This window comes from Pelecanus crispus, chromosome 2, assembly GCF_030463565.1.
Source record: "Pelecanus crispus isolate bPelCri1 chromosome 2, bPelCri1.pri, whole genome shotgun sequence".
Taxonomy (NCBI): domain Eukaryota; kingdom Metazoa; phylum Chordata; class Aves; order Pelecaniformes; family Pelecanidae; genus Pelecanus; species Pelecanus crispus.
Genome location: NC_134644.1, coordinates 10,557,095 through 10,582,189, shown reverse-complemented (window position 1 = coordinate 10,582,189; position 25,095 = coordinate 10,557,095). Strand labels below are relative to the sequence as shown.

The following is a 25,095-nucleotide window of genomic DNA, read 5'->3' as shown; positions in this document are numbered from 1 at the left end:
TTATTTTGGAAGAGAATTTTGATGTTTTTTCCCCACTACAGAACAATTGTTTTATTTAGCATTTTTATTACAAGAAGTACTTAAAATAACTAGAAAATAAAATGCTACAAAATGCGACCAGATTTTCAGTTCTCTTCTGCCATAAATGCAGATGACTTACACTGTCCCACTGTAGAATCGGTTCTACTTTATGGAGTGGAAATGTGATTTAAAATAAAAGTTTCTTAACAGATACAAGACTTTTACATTGGAGAAAAACACCGTTACTCCAGGTTTTAAACCATACTAAATCTGTGCAACATCAACATTGTTGGTACTGTCAGAAATCAAACACTTTACCATTGAAACTTTGGCGCCTGTAAGCCTATGTGGAAAAAGGATATTACTCTTACCTTATCTGCTTTAATGTTTTCTTGTTCTGAGAGCCAGTGATTTGGTGGGCAGAAATTTCTCCTTGTATCTCTAGATTTCAACATTTTCACTAAGTTTGTGATGACCTAGGTGTCAGAAACACATACGTTCAAATATACATTTAGCACTGTGAATGAAATTGTATAATCCACAAGCAAAAACTTAAAGAAAATCTTTCAGTAATGTATGACATTGTTACTTACTTTTACCTTACAAAACTTGCTCTTATACTTACATACCTTAGAATGCAAGTAACTGTGGTTCATTTGTAAGTCATCAAAAAAATTGGCTTCTGAAAGTCTCATTCCAAAAACCTAAGAACTAGGACTACCTACGACTAGGCAATCCTAGGACCCTGCATGCCTAAAAAGTTGTATGCCAGTTCAGGGAAGCCTAAACAAATCATTACCAGCATTAAATTACTTATTTAAAGAAAGTAACACCTAACCAGGTCATTTATACCATGGTCTTTTATACAGATTTTTTTTTCTTTTTTGCTTAAATAGCTTTTCAGAAATTAAATGTGTGAACAGATGTATGTTTCAGAAGAGAGAGCTATACAGCTATTTTTTACTACCTCTGAGTACTACTACTACTGAGATTCTGAACAATTTGGCTGATTTGCAGGGGGTTTTTGTCCACAAGAAGGAAGAGTCTTAAATTTCTGTGCATCATTTTTCAAGGAAAATGCTCCACAGAAGAATGGAACTTTTGCTTGCCGTCTCAAGACAAAGGTCACTGTACCATTCCACATCAGGCAAATCTGAGGGATCAACTAATAAACAGTGGGTATTTCTGCCTATAGTCAATAAACGTAACTAACTAGCCAGCACAAGATCATACAATGGCCAAACTGTACAAAAGCCAACATCAACTTCAGAAAGTAGAGATGGAGAAGGCAGAAGCATTAAATTGGCATCAAAACATAACAGCAAAAGTTACATCTCTAAAGTACATGAAAGATTGACTGCTGCTGGTTGCTGCATTAACAAACTAAAGCATTTCCAACTAAAGATGCCTCAGAGAAATCCTAAGTATCTGCTGATGATATCACCTGACCAAACACTGAGATGATTATCCATGTGAAAAAATGAATGCTGATATTTTTAAGGGTAAAGGTCTATATCTGAGAAGACACTACAGCCTCCTTTTCTTGTCAATGAGTATCTTGTTAGCATTTTCAAAGCTGGCAAGAGAAAAAAAGATCATCTCATCCAGAAGTAGCTACCAATTTATCAAATGAACTGTACCCTCAAAGCTCTTGTCTCTATGAAACAGATCCTAGTGTGACTAGCTCAGTTGTTTATACTGTATAGTAAACCCTACCGTAAGACTGTTAAAGGATCCAACATACCAGGTTCAGAAAGTAAAATCACTCCTGAGAAGGGCTCAGCCCAAACATGCCTGAAAGCAGATTACAAGATGACCACTTCCAGAAAAAGGATGGTTACCAAATATTCTTCCAGTGATCACCATAAGCAGCACAAAAAGCCCCTACAGTCCTAAAATTTTATCTGTGGTGGCTGGTTGTAATTTTCATTTAATATGCACATATATACTGTATTATCATAATGGTAATTACACACTAAAAAAGTAAAAGCCCTTTAGTATGTTAAGTTAGCAAGCCCTTTTCCAACAGAAGGTATAAGCATTTACCTGAAAACCACCTAGTAACAGTGGTTTAACAAATTTCTGCTTATCAACCGAACCATAATGGGTGATGATGCGTACATCCATACTTCACCCAACCACAGGCACATTAGCTTAAACCACTATGTTTAATTCATTTTTATTCACAAGGAATTCAAATGATGAAAAGTAATTCTGTCATTATTATAACCACACATTCAGAAAATGAGAAAACTGAATAACTAACTAGTTTATGCGCATCTTCATAACAAAATTAGGAGGCTGAGAGAAATCATTATCATGGTCACTGGGGTGTCTTTGCAATTTTAATATTTTTCTTGGCAGTTTCCTCCAAACCAGGATTAAAAAAAAAAAAAAAAAAAAGAAAAAAAAAAGAAGAGTTATCAGGCTAATAACTACTCCATCTCAAGCACAATTGTCAGACTTGGTTGCATGCCTTCTCTCCAAAGCAGAACCAACTTAGCTCAACACTACATAAAACATAATTAAGTGGAATCAATAGAATATTAAATTACTAGCCGAAAAGACATTATCACTGCTACAATGAACAGCCATCTGTTTTGCAACTTAGAACTATAGCACTTGAAAAGAGTCGAAAAAACACATACACAAAGCTTTTCTGAAGTAATCTTGCTGAAAGACAGTCTTAATGGGCAGGTGTCAAGAGTAACAGAGTTTAATGGGCCTTCTAAAGGGTTCTGTGTCTAGATACTATACAGAAGACCTTTTAAGATCCAGTTTGTAAAGTAATGTCTTGAATAAAGACAGAACAAAGAAGAATGCTATTAACGGAACTGTCTGATTACACAGGAATTTTCATCACCTTGCCCTTATAAAATTCACTGTAGGTTACATGAGTCACTGAAGCTCTGTGGTCCCATTACCACTATACTTCAGCAAAAAAAAAAATAAAGGCAGGGGTGGGAATCAGAAAAAACTATCCACGTGAAGACCATGCTAATAAAATATTATACAAGCAGTTAAAGAATCCTTAAAGGAAGCTAAATCGAATTAGGTGAGACTGGAGTTCTTATACATAACGAGTGAATACTGAGAACACTAGCAATCTAAATGCAGGACTCCTTCATAAAATTTTTTATAAGGATGTATTTTACTGAAAGGAAGGACCCACTTCAATAAATACTACTAAAATGGAGATTTCTTTCCAGTAAACCACCAAGCGCAAGTAACATTCAAAATTAAATTCGGCAAAATCAGCAACTTAATTTCATAGGATTAACTCAAGATAGTGAAATAATAATTTTGTTTGACAAAACCCATTTTCATGTACTCATAACTTAAGTTCTTCTGTGGAATCTGTAACAGTTGACTACACTATTCAGTATTATACCAAGCCAAAAAAGGTGGATTCTGCTGAATAAAGACTTTTTCACATGTAGACCTTACCATTTCAAAGACCTCCAATCTGCTAGCAAATAAGCACATCACTGTCAGCAGTCTCACTGTTTTCAGATTTACCATTATCTTGCAGAAGTAAAGCCTGTATTTGTGTGTGTGTGTGTATATATATACACAGAGTAATGTATTTCATTAGACAGCAGTGGCATCGAAAAGATGCAAAACAAGTGTGAGAAATTAAAAGAAAAAAAAAATCAACATCACAAATCATAGGGGACGAATGTGACTTTCTTTCAAGGCAGCTTGCAAAAAAAGCTTTAGAAAGGATGAAACTCTCATACTTGACATAGTGTAAAAGAAAGAAAAGCATTTTCTACTTCATCACCTTATATTTATGATTAACTACTTCAGCTTTGTTTTAATGATTTGGAAGAAGATCACTGGCAGGAAGCTATTTGGAAGCTGCCCTCAGAAAAGACTCAATGCTGCATACACTAGCCTTCTTGATGAGATGAACTTTAGCTTTGTTGAATTTTTATCTGCAACAATATGTGTCTGAAGAGGCAAGCAAGGGAACCTTTGTTATTATCTACTTTTTTGGGTACAACCAGAGTCTTCAATATACCCTCAAGATTTACATTTGTAATTCACTTAATGAAAGACAACCCTGGCTCCTGAAAATAGTAATAGTACACCAAGTTTAGACAGTTTCACTACAAGTTTAATTCCTGACTACCAAGGTGGTACAGAGTAACTTGGGATTTTACAACTTTCTGAATGACAGCAAAATATGATCAAATTCACCTGAAATGTGAGGAGCTTATAAAAAGATTGATTAAATACGACAAACTAAAGAGAAGAAGTAGAAGATAGCATGATATAAACTGCATACATAAAAATACCGCTAGGATGCCGTCCTTCTTAGAAAAATAGACGTATTGGAGGTTTCACTCGTGACCTTTAAATCGAAAGTTTATTTGGCAATTTAAAGACAAGTAATTAAATTAAATTGTGCAAACATATATTAGATCAATCCGTGCAAATTACAAATTCAGTGGTGCATTAGGACTGTATTCAATGCAATCAAAACATTATCAGTTACTCTCACTGCTATTAATGCTTATGCTCATAAGTGAAATGTGTTGTAAAATCAGGCAGAATAGGCTGGATAGAGGCTATCTTAGACTTGTAGAATGAATAAGCATTCCTTAATTAGCCCATCAGGTTAAGTGCAAGCCTTAATGGGCCTTTCCTAAAGTCTAGCGTGACATCTTTCTCCAAACATGGCCAAGAAGAAAGTTCCATTAGCAATATTAATACAAGCTTAGTTGATCATTTTCATTCAATTAACTTCTTTCAATTAAATAGATAGCTTGACAAAAGCAGTGATAAAAGACCTGAAGGGACAGCTGATGACTCGAACTGAACATTAGTGTGCGAGAGGTCGCCAGTATTAAACAGACTGTAAATCTAGCATTCAATTTGGAAAATGCATTTCTTCTGCTCCCACTTCTTTAATGAGTAATTTTAGCTGACTAGATGTGTTTGCTGCAGAATTTTCATGACAAGTCAAGCACTCTTTTTTTTCGGCAACAGTTATACTAGGTTTTTTCCTGCCAACATTTTCAGCTTCTCTTAACTCATGTCTTAGGTAGGACGCCACGGATAAAACTAGCAGAAATACATTGGTAGATATCCAGAAAGAACATACATTAAGTTTACATCTTCTAAGCTGGATTCACCATCCCATTAGTATTCCAGCAAACCCAAAAGGAGTAGTACCAACATATTTTAGTAGAATACCAACAAAACCAATGCAGCATGGTACCAATTCAGTGAGGCCTCTAATACAGAAGTACTTGAGTAATCATATGATTGTTAGAATTTCACACCTACATAAAGTTACAATGACATGCTTAAGAACCTTGCTGAATGGGAATCCAAGTTAAAACCTATATTCTATAAAATAACTTTTTCATAAACAAGATAAGCAGGACAATTAAGAGTTGCCAGAAGCAAAAAAAATTGTTAACAGTTCCCAGAATTTTATTACTCAAAGTTTAGCATATATGCCAAAAAGCAACCTTCCCAAATCCATATTCCTTGTAACAACTGTGTTAAAAGTATATTAGAGAAAAACAAAAAATACCTAATCTTGTATCTTCACCAGAAGCCTGAAAATTTTATTTAAATATGTGCTGAAAATTGACACAATTTACCTTGAATAACTGAATCCACCTTTTTTGTTCCGTCTGTATACACTGCTGCATTTCTGTATTTTTTGTTACTCCAACACTTCTAAATGCTGCAATATATTCCTCACGAACCTCTGGTTTTGTTTCTGGGTAAGCCAACTTTATGATTCCTAAACAAGCATCTCGAAGGCAGCGTGACAATATTACAAGCTCTTCTAGTGTAAAAGGCATCATTGATGATTGTCTTTGACCTACAACTACATAAAACACACGTATAAGTTTCTTTAAGTGACTTTTTCTTAATCATTTTGTTATTAAAAAATCCACTTATTTCACTGGAACTTGAATGTTTACACACAAAATCTAAAGGTAGAAAAAGAACATCACCCAAAAGGAGAATGAGTATACATTTATAAAGGTAATCAGGTCTTGTAATTGTTTGCAGTCACAATGATTTTAATTACAATATTCTCTCTTGTGATTCCTGCTATGTTAAATTTTTACATTAGACTGAGGTTCAGCCCTGAAGAACTTCACTCCCTTCACTAAGTCATTAAAAATTATCAAGATTAAGAACTTCCATATCAGACCCTGCAAAGCTAGGGTTCCCAAGGTACAGACCATCTTTTTTTTCCCCCACTCTTTTTTCTACACACAATCACCATGAAAGAGCCAGCTGACAGCTGAGCGCTCAGGGGACTATCAGCAAGTCCGCCCAGAAGAGTCTTCCCCACAGATGTCAGCAAATCATTGCCCAGGAAACTCTGTAGCCTTACACAAAAACATTTTACTAAATAGCAGTGCTTTGCATGCTTGAAACTCACCTTCTATTGGATCACCAAAGAATTCATTATCATGAATAGAAATAAGTGAATGACTAAACAAAGAACTAAAAAGGTAGAAGAGAGGGATAATTCGACTAGAGTCTTCTAAAGACATTGGAGAGCCTCTTGAAATCACTTGAAGGAGTGGCACCATAGACCTTAAAATAGAAAATGCACAATTAAAGAGATGGTTAATTAAATACTCTACAAAAGTATTCACTTCTGCATTCTAGTAAAAATATTTAGTAGTAGTTCCTACAGCACAATAAGGACAGCGCTCTCAGTTAAATAACTACTATTTCCCATTCTTACAAAATAAGGTTACTCTAAGTTCTTGTTAGTATAGTATCTCAGCATCTTGATATATGAACTCTGGTGTTAACTATTACAGACTGCAGATACTTTGTGGTTTAGAACAGAGGCACGAAGCAAAGCGAGTAAGCAGTCTGCATGTCAGCACACAAGAAATCTCTAGGTGCAATGCCTCAGTTCCTGGGAACACGCTTCTGCCAACATCAATTTCTGGACTAGTCAAAGTATAGAAGAAAAAACTCACATACTTAGGATGAAGTACTTGGAGCTTCAGTATTTGTAATACTTATGCTGGTAAGCACTCCAAAAACTACAAAACATCCACCTTATTTTAAATAAAGATTTAATTTATTTTCCTATAATTATTTACAACTGTCCAATTCCCAAGATTTTGCTCAGTTTTATGAAATCATAGGAGCTATGTAACCATTACAGTTTTGTTTTCAATCATCTTCCACGAGCACTGTCATACCACCAATTGTCTCCTCCTCATTTCACTAGATATGCTCTACATTAACAAAGACTCAGTTTCAGAAATGCTATAATACATACCCTGTAATCATTCGCGTAGTCATTGAAGATATCAAATACCAAAGATGCCTCAGAAATCTGGCGTTAAAGGCTAAACTATAAAGAAGCCTGCAAGAGGAAGTTGAAATAAATTGTGTCTTCCAAAATACTGTATTCACAAAACACAATGCTTCTATACGAACTTTTCTGTCAAGCATTTCTCAAACATTCATAATTCAAATTTCTTATTTCAAGATGGAGGTTCTTATTCTAATCAAATCTGGTGAAAGGCCCAACGCTGAAAAACAAGCATATAAATCCTTATACCTAAAATACACAGTATTCTTTAACTCAGCAACAAACCACACAATATAGACCTAAGTTTGCAGTATTCCACAGAGTTAAAACACATATTAAATAAAAATAACATATACTCTGAGTTATTTATCTGGGATTTTGGTAAAATTATAATACAGAAAAATACACCAACTAGTTAACAGGTCATGTCCATGGTTCTTCTGACATTAACAAACATAGCAATTTTTGTGAAAAGTAGAGTAAAATACCTTAAAGTTAATTTATGCTAGAAGCAACTATTGATTTAAAATTATGTAGCGATTTATATATACTCTGGTACATTCTGCATGGCACATGTAAATCTAACAACATCAACGGAACAGTGTTTGTCGGGACAGCTACCCATACACATACACTAATCCATCTGTAGACAGAAAATGGTTTGTACACCTGGAAAAATAAATATCTGCGTTCACAAGTCAGTTATACACAGGACCAACTTTAACCGTGTTATTTCAGACATGATTACAGCATGATAAACTTTTTACAGAAATGAGGAAATAAAAGGCTTCCTGGAATTAAAAGGTCTCCCACAGCCCATTTTTAACCCTGCAGAAAGCAACATGTGTAATAAACATCATTTGAAACAATTAGTATCTTCTAGGAAACCAAACAGGATTTGACTGACTAAACTGTAATTTTTGGATATTGAAGAACTATATTCAGTTAGCTACCCTAAATGCTACTTTCCTAGGTCTCCTAATTACTATTGGAATAAATAAGGTAAAACAGGTCCACATCTCATCTCCTCTCAGAGGTCAGTAGCCTCATAGTATCAAAATTCCCTGTGACCATGCATAGGAAAGGTAGGAGGCTGGGAAATGGGAGGAGGGAGGGTAGTCTAGAACTGCTGCTGCCTGAAAAAAACAGTATTTATCATGGACCACAGGGATACATTAAAATTTTCTAGATGGCAAAAGGAAAGGAAGCATACATCTCATTAAGGAAAAAAAGTAAAGTATCAGTAAACACTTGAAAAACACTTGAAAATGGTTTAAAGACATTAAAACAAAAACCCCACAAGAAAACCTACATGACCACTCACAAACACTGCACAGTGCCATATGCCTCTGGGTCCTCGCTTACTAAGGCTGTTGAAGCCCTGCAGGCTCTTTTTACTGTGGATACTCTCATGCATCCACGCAGCCAGTCCCTTCTTCAGGCTCTCATTCCACATGCATTCACCAAGCCAGCTGCACAGGCAAGAAACTATGCAAGGACAAAGTAGCATTAGGAAGGGCAGAACTCTTCACCACACAGAAAAGGATCGAGTTTTGCAGGTATGGGGAGTTTTGGAAGTACAATGGGGGCATGCAGAAGGGAAAATGAAATACAATCAACCTCTGGTTTGCAGTGCATCTTCGCTGAAGTATCACCCCTCTTGTTTCAAAAACTCTGAATTTTAAATACATAGATCAGTACAGTTAAAAAGAGTTGGGAGCTTCACATGTTCCAGAGAAGTTGCATGTTGGTGATCGTTACTAAGTTGGAGTCAAATTTGACAGAACTGCAGCTAACGCCAGCTTAAGATAAGTTTTACTGTAAAATTAAGTTCTACTTTAAATATGTGAAATTTTTGAAAAAATTCAACCTGAATTTGATACATGGGAATTTACTTCCTTCTAAGGCCATATTATTTTGACATTTGGGTGGAAATTATGCATTATCATGTAAGGAAAGGCTTATTATATCTAGCTAATTTAGAATAAGGATTCATATTTTAATGTTTAAATGTCTGAATGATAGCTCAGATGTCTTGGTTTCTGAAATGAGAAATTTCCTCAGTGACCTTCAGTTTTCAGCCTCCTATTTGAAATTAAAAGTAATTTGGCACAGTGCCGTTAGGTCTCATAGGGCTTCCAAGTAAAAACTTGTTAATTTTACAATCATCCCTGAAAATTATGTAATAGTTTTAGCAGAAATGAACAAACATTATGGACACTGAACCTATCATAATGTAATTAATTTTTTCATTCTAGCAATATTCAGCAATAATGAAGGGAAAAAAAAGGACAAACCTTAAGAGCTTATAATAATAACCTTTGTCTAAGTTTTAGCCATTTTTATTCCATATCCGTGATTCAGGCAGTCAATTGTAGCAACTGCTATATTTCATGGCTCAGTTCCAGAAATGCTGAATGTATTCAACTTTCACATTTCCCTTCCCTGAAAATCTGGTTAAATACAAAAATGCAGATTTGGTAGAAGATGTTATCATACAGCCTATGTTGTCAATATGAAATACCTATGAAATTTGAAGCAGACGAGTTCATCGATTCTAAAGTTTCCATACTGTTACCAGAAAATAAACATGAAACTGCAAACTAGACACTGAAGGGTGAATTAGGCCTCGTGTTAAAAAAATTTTACATCACTAGATTCACCTGAAATATAGTCCATTGCGAAAGGAATGACAGCAGAAACAACCTATTACCCTCCCACTCCAAGTACAGAAACTGGCTTTCAAAGTAGAAGATAACAATTATAACAACAAAAAACAAGCAAACAAACAAAACAAAACAAAAAAAACACACAATGAAAGGATGGCCTTGGAAAGTCATATCTCTGCAAAAGTTCAAGAAATTGGCTGTACTAAAAAGTTTCAAAATTTTTTGCTTCACACTGAAAAACACCATAAAAATTTAAAAAATTTAAATAAAAAAAAAAGTAAAAAAAAAACTTTGAGAATTAAAATAGGTCAAAATCTACCTCATTTGGTCTTTTTCTTTGGCAGAGAAAAGATGTGCATCTGCTAAAAAACAGCATTTCTAGATTGAACTACATTAAAATGACACAGCACAAGATTGTAATTCTTGATAAACTGCAGAATATTACAGGGATATCTTATATACCCTAAAGACAGAACATTACCAATCCACAAAGTTCAGAGACCAGTTAATGTAAAGCTTGAGTGTCCATACAATCATGATCACTTTTTCCTTTAAAGAAAAAAAAAGAACCCACACACAAATACCAGAAATCAAAAAGATTAAACATTATTTCTTTTTATGTAAATTTTTATAATCTAACTCAGGGGTGTGATTTTCAGTATTCGTACTATTCTAAAAACAAATCAAGTTAAAGGCTAAAGTTTAAACCCTGGGTGTTTATCCCTCCTATCTGGTGGTTCCACATTTTCTTTAAAATCTCACTGCATACCACCAACCTCTTTATTATAAGATCATCATACGTGGGTTTGTATAATGTATTCATTAATAGATTTTCAGTAAAGCTCAATATTCAGATTTAGCACTGTAGTTTGAAAGAAGAACCATTTTTCAACTACCAGAAAGGATAAGCTCCTTTCAAGTGAAAAAATGCACACTGTCTCAGCCACAGGCTATGATAGAGTTAAACTCACTCTAGTGATTTCTGCTAAGTATCTATTTTAATCATACCAAATTAAATTATCTGCTCCCAAAAGTAAGTACATAACGATCATTTATTTAGAACCCTGTTTCTCTCTGTAGGTATCTAATTGTCCACAAAGGCCACATGATTTATGTGTACTTGCCAGAATAGTATTTTGGGCACCTCTGGTTTAAAAAAAGTGTCAAATTCCTCCTGCGCAATGGGACAGATTAAATGACCCATTAAGCTTAATTTAGCTGAGGCACCACTACAAGTTAATTAGTTAAAGGCAAGATTTTCAGTCTAGGTCATAAATTGGGCCCAGTTTCCCACTGAGACCATTTAAGTTAATGAAGAGAATACACTAGAATGAGAGGAGCTCATACAGTCTGCGAAAGGTCACTGCTGCCAGGGCAGCGGATTTTGACACTTCCGAACTGCAAGGTGTCACAGGTATGAGACAGCATGCAAACCCATCGTTAAATCAACTACACCGCTCTTTAGGCTGTTCTATGCTTCTGCCTCTCTTCATATTGGACCAAGAATGCAAAGCAAAGCTTAAAAAAAAAAAAAAAAAAAAAAAAGTAAAAACTTCATATACAATGTTTCTGGTTTTAAGAAAAACACAACCATGTCAGGAACATTGCCTAAATAATTACTAAAATAGCCTCATGTAAAGCCTAAGTATCTTCAGCACATGTATGAAGACAGGCTGCTCATATTACACCAGAATGTTAGTTTTGCAAACAATTTTCAACCATAGGTGAAGATTAGCCGTGTTGTGTTAATTAAACAGTAATAATGTACAGTCACTATGAAACTGTTAAACCGAGATCAGCAATCACTCTGGGGCACTGATCACATGGCTGACAGCGACTGAAGTCCCACTACAAGCACAGTTGCCATCACTTTTTAGTGTTAAGCCACAGTGATGACTTGAAGTCTATGGTATTAAATTACACCCCTAAATATTTTGCAGAAACAGAATTTACTAGTTATTTAAAGCACAGTTTTGATGAACTAAAGTCTTGCAAATAAAGAGAACTACACTCCAAGACTCATGTTTTCGCTTTTGTTTTTTAAATAATGGTATTCAATAATATATATCAACTTTTCACTGTAAAGAGAAAGTCCTGCCCCTCTGAAAACAAGTACAATTCCCAATGACTTCATTACAATTAGGATTTTATTCTACACCTCTCATCTGGCTTACTGAACACTAGCTACAGCTAGGTTTCTCCAGTTTTGTGGCCTTTTTCCTTAATTGGGTTTGATTGCATTTTTCCACCACTTATTCAGAATTTATCAAAATTCCTAATGAGTAACCCAAACCAATGTGCTTTTCCAGTAATCCACCTTTGGATCCCACCACTCTCTGTAGAGAATCAGAAAGGAACTTTAGAGGCTTGCTCCTTCTGTTCAAAACTACATGGTACTTTTTTAGGTACCTTGTTCTGTTCTTTCTTGGTCTCTGTTGCAAAACCAAAGAAACTACGGAACTAATGCAGCAACACCAATGTTCCTAACACCATACAATATCATCATCAGTCAAATTGAAGATGTACTGAGAAGCCACAAGAAGAAAAAGCATTCAGCTTTAATGGAGTGACATAAGTCTATACTATGAGTTTCTTATCTTTTTTCAAGAACGAAAAAAGCCTCAGAACTATTTGAAACATTACAGAGATATTTGTTGTTTCTGCCCTTCCAAAGCCTGTGTTAACTTTAGCCTAATTTTCTTTATAGTTATTAAAAAGTTATTTTCAGTTATTACTCTCTTTATTTAGAATCCTACTTTGCAGATTTGCAGCCTCTGTGTTTTTAATTATAATTACTTTATATTACAGTTGTAAATGCTGTTAAGGTCTTTGTAACAACCTTTTCCATCTTTTAAACCACTTGACCCAGAATGTTTCCAAACAGAAAATAAAAGACCATTTTTTGAGCTCTTGAACATATTAGAATTATTTAAAAAATACATTATTTCTGCCTAACTATTTCTACATGGTTTAATTAAATAGATACACTTTACTCTGGATATTAATTCATTTAAAAGTTAGTTTCAAAACAAGCAAAGCATCTTTCAAAAGACTATTGTTAAATTTGACAAAATTATTTGGGCAATCAAAAAATCATCAGGCAATTAAAAAAAGGTGGAAATTAATGGCAAAAAGTCTTTAATTGTCTTTCGAAACGGCACAATGTTTACTACCTTTAAGCACTCAAAAATAATGTTTAGGATAGCTGCTCAGTAACTTAGGCCAGGTCTGAAATGTACTGAGAACAGGACAAAAGATTGACACCTCCTGACACAACGATGCCTGGCAAACCCAACACTTACGATTGACTTGGAAGTCAGAACTTAAATGTCTACTTGAATTTACCAAATACCTGCATGAATTAACTTCATTTTGACTATGAAAGTAATTCCATTGGTATTACCGACACAAATCTTAGTATCTCTACTACTTACTTGTAAGATTGATACATTCAACTGTTTTGGAGCTATTCAAAAGTTAAAATTTGTACATTGCTTTCTGTTACAAGATGTTGAGTAGAACTTTCGTAACTCCTGAATTTATCCAGTGTGTAACTAGCTTGTTATCACAAATAACTGCAAAGACCCAGTATGGCTTAGAGGAAATAGGTGCCTTACTCGTACAATTAAAGTTCTGTGTGACTTCTTTATTCATTAAACACCCTTTTCCACACAGTTCACCAGCAAACCTCAAGTCAAAGCAGCGATGCATTTAAACTCAGTAATTACTATCCAAGGCAATGTACTACTTGCAACAATAAAGCGGGCATACTAATTCAACTGCTGCTATGATCTTCAGGTCTCACATCCTGCTCTAATGCAATTAGTCTACAAAGAACTAATTACCCTAATCGAGCAATCACAGTTTCACTGACATCTTACTTCCTCTAACAGCTATAAACACCACTAGGCTAAGATAGCACCTAATTAGTTTTCTGTATCACTGTTTACAATGCAGTTTGAATTGATTATGTTTACAACATTCCCTAAATACTTACTTTACTACCAGCAACTACATACTTATTCAAAACTACCTGCACCAGAACAGTGTTAATACTTATAGGTCTCAGTCTGATAATAAAAAGGTCAAAAATCTTCTTCCATTGTTACTGACGTTTGTGGTTTGCAGCGTTTGTAAAAGAATGTTGTACAAATGAACAAGTCTTTTATCTCCATCAAATCCCTTCCCAAACAACAACAGTGATTTTCAATAGTTTGAATCATTTGAATTTGTAGCAAGAGAGATTTTGGCTATATATTAAAGAGGGCAGAGAACAAGTTGGTTTCAGTGCTCAGCTAGCTAGAGAGGCTGTGGAATCCACATCACTGAAAGTTTTAAACACAAGCTAGACAAACTTCTGCTAGAATGACACTTTACTGCCTCCGAGCAAGGGGATGGATAAACTCCTTTCAAGAATATTTGCAAGCCCTGTTTGTGTGTGATTTTCTGATCACAAACACTACCTGTTCCATAGTCCTCAATGTGCTGATAGAATACTAAACTATTTGCAACTCACTAAACAAACCAAGAGCTTACACTTTTGGATTCAGTGATTACTCCAGAGAGAGTACAATGAACAAGAAGAAAAATAAGCAACAGAAAGAATCCACTCTTTGGTTTGCCTGGAATTATTATTTAAATTTTGAAATTCTTATTTATTTCAGCTGATCATAAAAGAAAACACAGAACAAAAACCCCACAGGGTATTTAAAACAAGTCTATCTAATAAAACCAATTTTAGATGTACTACAGTTCCACATCACTAGTTTTTATACTTGCCTGACTTTTGGCACCATCATTCGGTGTTGTACCATTAGCGTGTGGCAGATTGATGCCATCAGGGTAAAGACCTCTTCACTAGCTGAATCTCTCCAAACCATATTCAGGAGAGTGTTTGTCTGCTGCTTTGTATCCAATTTCTTCAGACACTCCTCAGTTATGTACTGAACCGATATTCTCCCATCACCCTACAAACATATCAAAGAAAAGTTTGCTTTAAGTCTTTATAATGATCAAGTATCCCCTTTTTAAAAAAATAATACTTCAGAATTTTACTAGAACATAAATTTTCTTGTACAATAATTAAAACATAGGCACATATGTATATCCCAGTAGCATTCTTAGAAGTATCAGACCCAAGAGCCAACTTAAATCCCTAGGCAGGCAACTGTTGGGTTGTGGGATCGATCTTTTCACTTAGGCCCGTGGGAAAGACTCACTCTAATGTAAGCATGTTCTGCAACACTTGGATACAATAAGGCAAGATCATTTACTGGCATAAAATATGCAAATAGTCATCTCTTCCTCACTGACATCAGTCAGCATCGGACATGAAATCCAGAAATGAATGTCTGCTGTAAGTTGCTTTACAAAGAGTATTTTCACATTCATAATCCATGGGTTAACAAACAACAGAAGACTTCTGGGTGGCCAATACATGCGTGGGTAGAACCAGAAGTGTACAGAGAGGAATGCTTTCTCTTGGCATAGAACTGAGTGGAGCTGAACCTTTTCTTTTCCTCACTTCCTCTCTTTACCTTGCCCCCAACAGAGCAAAGCAGTCTGGCTCATTGGAGGATACAAGTTATCCAATTATGAATTTTTAAGAAAGAGGGGTTCTCCCCCCCCCTCTTTTTTTTTTTGTAAGGCAGGCAAAAAAGAAAATATGGAATACATAAAAAACTGTCAGGAGAAACACATGAAAAACATATGCAGTAAACAGCATTACAAATTACTGTAAGTTACCTGTGAACAGAACTTTATACTTTGTTTTTACCTAATCACCTCTTAAACATCACCAATATCTCTAAGCCACAAGTAGAATCTGCCAATGTTTACATCACATACAGTGTGTGCGTCTGGCAAATTAGGTATTTTAGTCACACTATCTTGGTAAAGCTGTTGGGGTAATGGTAACACACCGCATCTAAAAATGCACAAGATTGCATGTATTCTGCAGCAGTATGGCTCTTTGTAAGAGGTTACTCTCAATACTGAGGTCTTAAAAATGCTGCATCTTTCAGAAATGTACATCACCTTACATGAAATGTAAGTAGGTATTATAGGAACAGTATCTCTTAGAAGAGCTGGTATGTTTTTGCTTTCAACGCTTAACCAAGAAAATGCCAGGAAGCCTTAGAATGCCTGAGAGACAGAAATCCAGAATTCCCAACTCAGTGTGGGGAGGCAAAATAATCTATGAGCCTTTTTTTTTTTTTTTTTTTTTTTTTTAAATGAACCCTGAATATGGTTAAATCTCACACATTCCACAATGCGTAAGTCCTTTGAAGGGTACTGTCTTTTGAGAGAGTATATAAAGGCCAGTAAGAAACCGTTGAAATTACGTCTCTCCAACTTTGGTTGTTCAAAGCCCTGATCCGAGTGTTAGGAGGTTAAAGTTAGCATGGATTCATTTTACTGGTGGAAGTTTAAACTATAGTGAAAAGTTCTATTTATAATACAGTCTCTATACATTATTATAGAAAGCAGGTATTCCCCCTTTGAGGGCTTTCATGGTAGTGGATATATTTAAATAATTCTACAGGGTAAAGACTGTAGCTGAACTTGTAGTATTTTCATGAGAAAAAAGAAAATACTAAGCTGGAAGATCAGATTGGTATGTTTCACAGTATCTTAGCATCATCACGGACTTACAAGAATATGGAGATCCTGTATCTGTTAAATACAAATTTAAAGAAGAGAAGTTTAAACTTTTTGTCAAAGAAAAGCTCTGTCCTTCAGCAGACACACTACCTGTACTTTAAGATTTCTTATTATAGTAAGGGTTTTGTTTTTAATGTAAGCAACCAGTTCCATTTGCTTACAGTGAGCAGCCATCTATTTTTAAGAAGTAAACATGCTCCCTTCTACATAGAGATAGAAAAATAACAGACTTACAGTGATCATGTTTTTGCCTATATTTACTGCTGCTATAATACAAATTCATTCAAAGAAATTCTGTACTGCTTACTGGTGTAGTAGTCGTTTTACTAATCTCTTCATCCTCATCTTCAGAATCACTGTTTGCATCTTGACAATTTGTACCAGCAGTAGACACAGGCAGCTGAGAGAGAAAAGTTTGGAGTACCCTCAAATACACAAGAAGGCCTTCCTCTGAAAGGGATCCTACAGCACATACATTGAAATAAAAGATCGTTAGCCAGACCACACTGTAGTATAAAGTGTATTTTACCAGAAATACCTGACGAAAACACATTATGCCAAACCTTCCCAAATTAAGTGTAATTTTTACTGCAAAGGGTAAGAACAGCTAATAAAACAGATCTCGCCAATACTTTTATCCACAAACTGTCCTTTTTGCTTGGCAATGAACCATGTTGTGGAAATACATAACATATTAACTCAAATTGAAAAAATAATTAATTGGTCATTCAGCTTTCTCACCCAAATATGTTTCTCCAACTGTTAACACAAAGTAAAAAAGCCACGGGGCTTGATCACTTCTTCTTGAACATCCACTTTCTGCTAATAATAGTGCATTCAGAAAGAGTTCGTAAGGGAAAATGGTCTGCACATCAGCAAGCGCTGGAATGATGAAATGGAATATCTGATCTGTAAAAGGTGCTGCCAGAAACTCCTCTGTGAAGGCTGCAAAAATCTGCTGCCTGAAATGAAGAAAAACTGTTTTTATAGAAAATACAGGCAAAATTTCCCACAATTATATCCATGGAATAATAGATCAATTTTCAAGTTTGAACATGCCCATCAAGAAGACTGCAAAGATGTGCTCCATTAATCCTGTGCTAATAAACCAAATTTCTCAGATTACTCAAAAATGAACTTCTTATACTACATGCCTTTCCTGACAGTCTTACATGTAATTTTATCCTTTAAACTTTTCATGAACTTGCAGAAAACTATTCTGAAGTTAAATTCATTCTTTATATTCTTGAAACAAAAAATTAAATAAACACCACTAGTCTTTTTCCCCCCAAATACTACTTTAACACAAAACAACCAGATACAACCAGAGTTTGATTTCTGTTCCATCTTTCTACATAGCTCTTTCTTTTTCTAAGCTATGACTTAGTTATTTCTCTTCATAAACCTCAGCTCCTCTGTCCCAAAGTTCTTTTTATCTCTAAAATTCTTTTCATCTGCCCTTAGCTGCATCTCTGCTCTTACCTAATTTTTTCCACACCTGTGTTCCTGCATATTGTTATACCTGCTATTCTCTGTGCTGTTTATTGTAGTCTTCAGCATTTTATTGCCTTTTTCTTAAACACACCTGAAACTACATTGTTTCATCAATGAAAAGCATTACCAAAAATCATTACTATTGCAAATAAATCAACAAACTGCACTGAAAGAATAGCCAGACACTCAACAACCACAAACTGTGCGCCTCTGACAATAACAAATAAGTACACAAATATCTAATACTATCTTTATTTACCTTGCACCTTCTGGACAGGAGCTATATGTAAAGTGCAATGGCTTCAGAACATTCTCCAGAAGTATTTTTGCAATAGGGACTCGAGAAACATCAGAATACTCAATACTCGAGGGAAGCTTATTGTTAATTAACAAATAAAGCGACTTGTAGTAGCCTGCAAATAAGAAATATCACTTTTTAAGTACAGTATTATTTTTCTTCTTTTCCATGTAAAACAACTTATATACTTAACATTTTTTAACTTGAAAAATACTTTACAACTTAAGTAAAGCTTCATGCAATGAGAAGACATTTGACAATAGTCCATGTCACATTCACATAACTAACAGGATATACCAACAACCTCTTTGGAAACATCACTTTCTAAAATCATAGACAGATAATTGCATCCAGAGTCAGTTTGACTTTTCAAAGACTGACCACTCCTACTGATGAAGGGAATAATTTCATTTTTGTAAACAATGACCTATGAAAAAGATACTCTCTTCTCTTCTGAGTGACTCTAGTCATGTTTTTAACAGCTGTCCTTCCACCCTTTCAGAAATGGTGAATTTTCCCCTCTGCTCCAAAACATGACTGCATCATATAGGTAAGAATTTTGTTGGCAGAATGTCTCAATTCTATAAACAACTTGCCTTAGCAGGCTGAAGAATACAATTACTGCTTCCAAAAGAGGGATCTCTCACACAGTAATAAAATGCATTACCACCCAAGTCACAAAGACACATGTAAACGGTAATCTATTTTTGTCTCACTAAAGTACCAATGGAATCACGTGATTTCATTCGTCTTAAACCAACTTCCTCTTGTTCAATGAACTCCTAAACTAAGACTCAAGTTCCACTACTACAGGAACCACTGTAAATGCATAAATAGTGTTGCATTATTGAGAGGTTCAGTCTAGGACCCTTTGTCGGGAACTACCTCACTTGACATACAATGCAACAAGTGGAAGTCACCACAAAGAAGTAACTTAGCAATGCTGACAAGGCGTACGTGGAAGACAAATTACATACAAAAACATATACTAGCAAAAGCTGATTACAGATTCTTTACAAATTAACCATCGTAAATAATTAGGAGATGGAACATCTCTAGTTGCACACAACTGCTGCTTTTTGGTTTGACTGACTAGAATAATGATTTTTTTTTTTTTTTTGCTAAAATTGATGATCTAACATCTTGCTAAATTTTCACATACCAGTTACAAGGACTGAATATTATACTAAAAGAACAAAGTATAATGTATTAAAGTATTTTGGAAGATATACTTATTATGTAGTAAGCAATAAGACAAACACAAATACTTCTATAGTTTCTGTTATGCCTGGCAAGTAAAATAAATACACTACAAAACCAGTCATTTTTTTTCCTCATAGTGACTTCAACATGTAGTAGTTAAAATCAAATCCTTAGTAACAGGACAAGATAGCCTAGTTCACTGAATGTACTTTAAAACTTAGGAACACAGAATTATTCCAGCAATTAACTAACAAACTGGAAGGTGCTCTTTTTACGTTTTATACCAATGAAGCCAGATCCGAGATGTTTATTTCATAACGTTTTTGTCTTTTCTCCCCATCCACAAGTCTTGCAAACTCAAGCTATGGTATCAGAAAGCCAAATTCATTTTTTTGCACATTCCCAGAGTAATAAATTTTCTTTGAGACAAAACACAATTTTGGTGATAACTACACAATTCATTAACTTTCAGTATGTTTGCACAGGTGTAACTGATTGCAGTTTAGCAAACAGTTTTACTGATGATGGTACAAGGGAAATAAAAGCTAGGTCACCATCTCTTTGCTAAGGTGTCTCTAGTGTTAGCAGGATGAAAAGGTAATGCCAATTTGCGATAACAATTAACATTTGCAGTTATAGAGAACAGTCCTGCAAAACAATGCCCAACTTTTACACAACTAAAGCTTAGACCTGGCATGGGGCGGGGGTGCATGTAAACAGCTACTGGAGTAAAACATGTTAGGTAATACCCACCTACTCTCAAAATCTGTGGTAAAAGTCTGTATAAGTAACTCGGTAGAATATTCAATTTATAAACAGAATTTCCGAAGGAATCAAACAGTAATTTCTGAAGCAGTGATCTCATTACAAGTAAAATGTCCATCTAGTGTATAGGTTAGTGTATGCAGCACTTAATTCATCGTGTCTGTGGTAAAGGCAAAACGTGACTAAACAACATGGTCTTCAGGTATTACACATTCTGTTTAATTTTTGAGTATTTCCCAGAACTTCTAGTTCCTAGCTACTCACCTTTTTGAATCATGTAGTGCAAAATTTGTTCAATTAACGATGTCACATAGCTGACATCTTGTAAAACAGGCAAATACGTATTCTCAGATGAAAATACCTCAAGCATTCTCATAGGAAGTGCAACATTCAGACTGTCATCATTGCAATTCTGCAATAGCCTATAAATGAAATTAAATCAAAATTATTTAACAGGATATTTCTCTTATTTTACCACAGGCATATATGCACACTGATTTAAAAATAAACTACAAAAAAAACTTTTCACATTCACCTTAAAATAACTTATTTCTATTTGGTTTCCAAGTGTTCTCTGTAGTTTAGCTATATCTTTTTGTTGGCACCTTTATAATAACAATTATTCCCAATTTCAGCGTTTCTATGAATAAGGCACCATCTCTTTAAATCCTACTAAATTCTTGCTTTCAATGACTTGACAGTTTGGAGGTCTACTGCATGCAGTGGAAAAGAAGCAAAGAATAATACATGTTTTTCCAACATGTATTACTACCCACATTAAAAATGAAGTCATGAAAGCCCCAGAGCAATATGGGCTGGCAACAAACATTGGGGAACGTCATATGTACAACTAAAACAGTGTGTCCTTGATTACAGACTGAAATATTAAAAATACAGCCATCCCCATCCTTTTAGCAAATTGCTTATGAAACAACTACCAGTAACCACAGAAATGGTGAAGATTAAGAACCTGTTTGGAATTAAAAGGATTTGTTAGTATGAGATGTATACAGGCATAGTTGCCCTAACATTCTGCTTGCTTTCCCAGCCATTCCGAAAGACGGGACCTATCAGCAAAAATTATTTTGACACCACAGCTAAGACATTTCACTAAACACAAAAAAAAGATACTCTGACAACAAGACCTTTTTTGCCGATGTAGCTGCAATCAAACTACCACTTTGCTATGATATTACACAGTCACTTTCCCACAGCATCAAAAGCTACAGTTTCTCATGAATCTGAACTTATCCCAGGAAAAACTTTTTTGGCTACCTGTCCCACTGCTCACTTTCTGGGCTTTTGCAGAAAATTAAAGTAGCTCAGAAAGCAAGTATAGACACCTATCATCATGCTGGCAAGGTGAAGTTAAGAAGAGCCTCTTCCGCCATTCTCCCGATATGTATAGGCAGGGACAGTTCTTTCACTCCTTTTGTTTTCCCAAATCACCCAGTCAGGAAGGGAGAGTGGAAATACTAACAGAGCTGCATTTATAAAACCATAACTTCAACTGCACAATTCAATCCAGTGACATCACAGCTGTGTTCCACTGTACATGGACTTTGAAACCCACCACTCAAGTATTCTTTAGTATCTGGTGTCGCTGTTTATTATACATACACTATACACAATTTATAGGTTCAGTCACTTGAATCAAAACAATTTTATAAAAAAGCTTCAACATTAAAAGGAAAAAGTATTTTAAAGCTCTGGAGATTATAACTAGCTCCTATGATTGATAAGAGCAAATATATTGCTTTCTAAAACTAGGCTTTAGCTACCAGCTATTCAAGTTGCCTTGACAGATTTACCTTCCTGTGATCCTCCCACTACAAATAATAAATGTACTGCTGAAGCCAGTAATGTAACTGCTTAACATGCCTTAAATGCAAAATAAACCGTGAGGAAAGGCATCTTAGATAATACTAGTTTTACAGCAAAAATATATCCAAAGCATATCCTTGCAACATTAGTCTAACTTGGATAATACCTTCTAATCACTATCAGTTCCCAAGAAAACCTTCTGGTTTCCACAAATACTGCTAATGATATCGCTATATGCAAACAGTTAAGAACGTGCTTAAGCCTATCCCTAGGCAGGGCATCCTTTAAGCACATGTTGAACTTGAAAGTCAATTCCATTGTTCTTACACAGGAAGAAGTATCCTATACCATGGCCTACATATATATTTAACATAAACAGTCCTTTCCCTAAGATAAATTTACATTTAATACTTCACCTGCTGCAAAAAGAACCAAAAAAGTGCCCAACATAATTTCTGAACACTTTTTAGGCAGTAGCATACAGAAAAAAGAATTTACCTGCAACACAGCCCCAACAGTCTTTTTATTTGGAATAAGCAAGTCAGTCTGTCTGGACCATCCAATTGCTTAACAAACTGAGAACTCTGTTTAATTAAATTCTGACACATCCATACCTGGGAAAAGATATGCATGAGTTTACTGTTTGTAACAACAAGTTATATTACTTATTGCAACACAGACAGTAATACTTCAATCCTGTTTTGGATGCCTTTGGAGGACTTACAAAACACAAAGTAAGACAATCATGTTCAGCTGAGGAATAAAAAAAAATTGTTACACAACATAAACGACACAACTGCTAGTACTAGAAGACTGAATTACACTTACAACTAACTTTACTCTTGCAACAAGTTTATCTGTTAATTTTTTGGTTTTAAATAGCCATAATTCTTTAATGTCCATTATTAATACTTGCTATGAATCATACTTATTTGTACATTTGAGAAGTTTGCAGTGAGTCTGCAATTGATATGCCAGCGTTACTGACCAGTGAGGGGGGGGGGGGGAAAAAACAAACCCCCTAGGAATGACCAGAGTGGAACATATTGTTAAAAATTAAATTCTAATATAAGTATATTATTTTTAATAAATTACTGTAATACACGTAGTATTTTCCAAGGCTTCATTTCACAGATTTTGTGTGTGTGTGTGTGCACATATAAAATCTAATTTTAAGTTATTCTGTGTACACGAAAACAGCAGAATGCAGTCCAGCAAAAGCCAGAATTCTTGAAGTATTTTACTGAACTGGTGAAAGCCTTTTTCGCATCCCTTCACAATCTTTTAAGTGAAAGAGTACTTTAAAAGTCCATGAAATAAAAGCACTATGGGTCAAAGTATGTAACAGTACTCACCAGACGCTTAGAATCCTCATTCTGTCTATAGAAAAAGAGTAACTGACGAACTAAGAAAGTCAAATTAGCTCCATTAGCAGTGGAAAAGGTTCCTCCAGATTGGGCCAAATTAGCACAGCGATCAAATTCACTTCTTTGGATAGAGTACTTAAAAATAAAGACATGCATCAATATATCAGTAATGGTTATGATTCAAAACAGAGATGCAAAATTTTAAAAACCTCATCTCTGTTTCCCATCCGAAATGGTAACAACGTAGTAAAATGGATTCAACACATTTGTTAAGAGATCAAAACATACACACAATATCATAGTTAAAGCCATAACTGCTTTCTGTAATTCAGAAAGTACACATTGCAACAAATTTGTTGCTCTTCAAGTAAAGAATACCACATCAAACATTTCCATCTAGCTTATTCAGTAAATATTAGTGAATTTAAACAGATGCAACTCTTTCTTAGAATAATCTACTCAAGAACAGCTTAGAAAGAACATCTTCTTGACTCAAACTATCACCTTAGTCATATTGGAAAAAAAAAATGCTCCACTGGTGTGTGAAAGCTGCTAATACCTAATTGTTTTCATATGCTTTGTCACCTAAAACACCACTGCATAATACCACTGAAGGCAACTGTCACATACATGCTTTGCAGAATAAACGTCCGTCTACTGAAACAGTGAGGTTCTACTGAAAATGTCAAGAGGGAGAAAGAATGTGCACTTTGTGGGCACACACAATACTCAAAAAGGTAAAAGATTTTTCAATGGAATTACTCATTACTAGCAAGTCTCATTCTCAGCAAAACTGTTTTACATCTTTCTAAATAAATAAGTACTTACTTGATGTTTTCTGTCTCTGTACCCTCTTACAAATGACTGGATTATTATTGCATTTTTCAGCCTCCGCCTTTCTTCCTGTAAAACAAAGCAAGAAAATCAAAATCAATATTGTGGAACTGACTCTAATTTCTACAATTTTATCAAATATATCTGTACTCCAAAGGATTTTTTTTTTAATGAAAATTAAGCAGTAATTATTAGTAAAATAAAGTGTTTGAAGGTTTGCATCCAATATACAGAAATCAGGGAGAAAGCTTTTTATGTTTTTAAGTGTAAATTTACCATTAAGATATTGCAAAAGAATTTTTAATTCTCAATAATTATGTAATACTACACAAGTCAAAATACACACATTTCTATTTTATTAGACAAAGTCTTAATACTAAAATGTTGAAGAATTCATCAAATTCAATGACACCATTCCTCCTTCTGCATAGATCAGCTAACACTGAAGACCTGCTTATTCAAATAATTTATCAGTATTATGAGGCTGGTGCAGTTTAGATGGAGGGGAGGAAAAAAAAAAACATATCAGTCAATTATTTGGAGATAATACTGCTGTCAAAAGGAAAATGAGGCTTAATGTTTTAAGCCCAGGAGCACAATATGGAAATTAACAAAAATTCTTGTGCTCTCCTTCAAACC

General features: G+C 34.9%; 1 protein-coding gene across 1 annotated transcript in view; it reads right to left on the bottom strand.

Moving 5' to 3' along the window:
- UBE3C (ubiquitin protein ligase E3C) overlaps nt 1-25,095 on the bottom strand; it is an 80,562-nt gene that overhangs the window by 44,007 nt on the left and 11,460 nt on the right. The window contains exons 3-14 of the mRNA XM_075704689.1: nt 24,451-24,525; nt 23,611-23,757; nt 22,754-22,869; nt 20,696-20,853; nt 18,425-18,578; nt 17,413-17,633; nt 16,979-17,133; nt 14,788-14,975; nt 7,304-7,390; nt 6,440-6,597; nt 5,640-5,872; nt 393-497 (exon numbers count right to left, since the gene is read on the bottom strand). Of these exons, the coding sequence (XP_075560804.1) occupies nt 393-497; nt 5,640-5,872; nt 6,440-6,597; nt 7,304-7,390; nt 14,788-14,975; nt 16,979-17,133; nt 17,413-17,633; nt 18,425-18,578; nt 20,696-20,853; nt 22,754-22,869; nt 23,611-23,757; nt 24,451-24,525 (1,797 nt within the window). The remainder of the gene's footprint in view (nt 1-392; nt 498-5,639; nt 5,873-6,439; nt 6,598-7,303; nt 7,391-14,787; nt 14,976-16,978; nt 17,134-17,412; nt 17,634-18,424; nt 18,579-20,695; nt 20,854-22,753; nt 22,870-23,610; nt 23,758-24,450; nt 24,526-25,095) is intronic.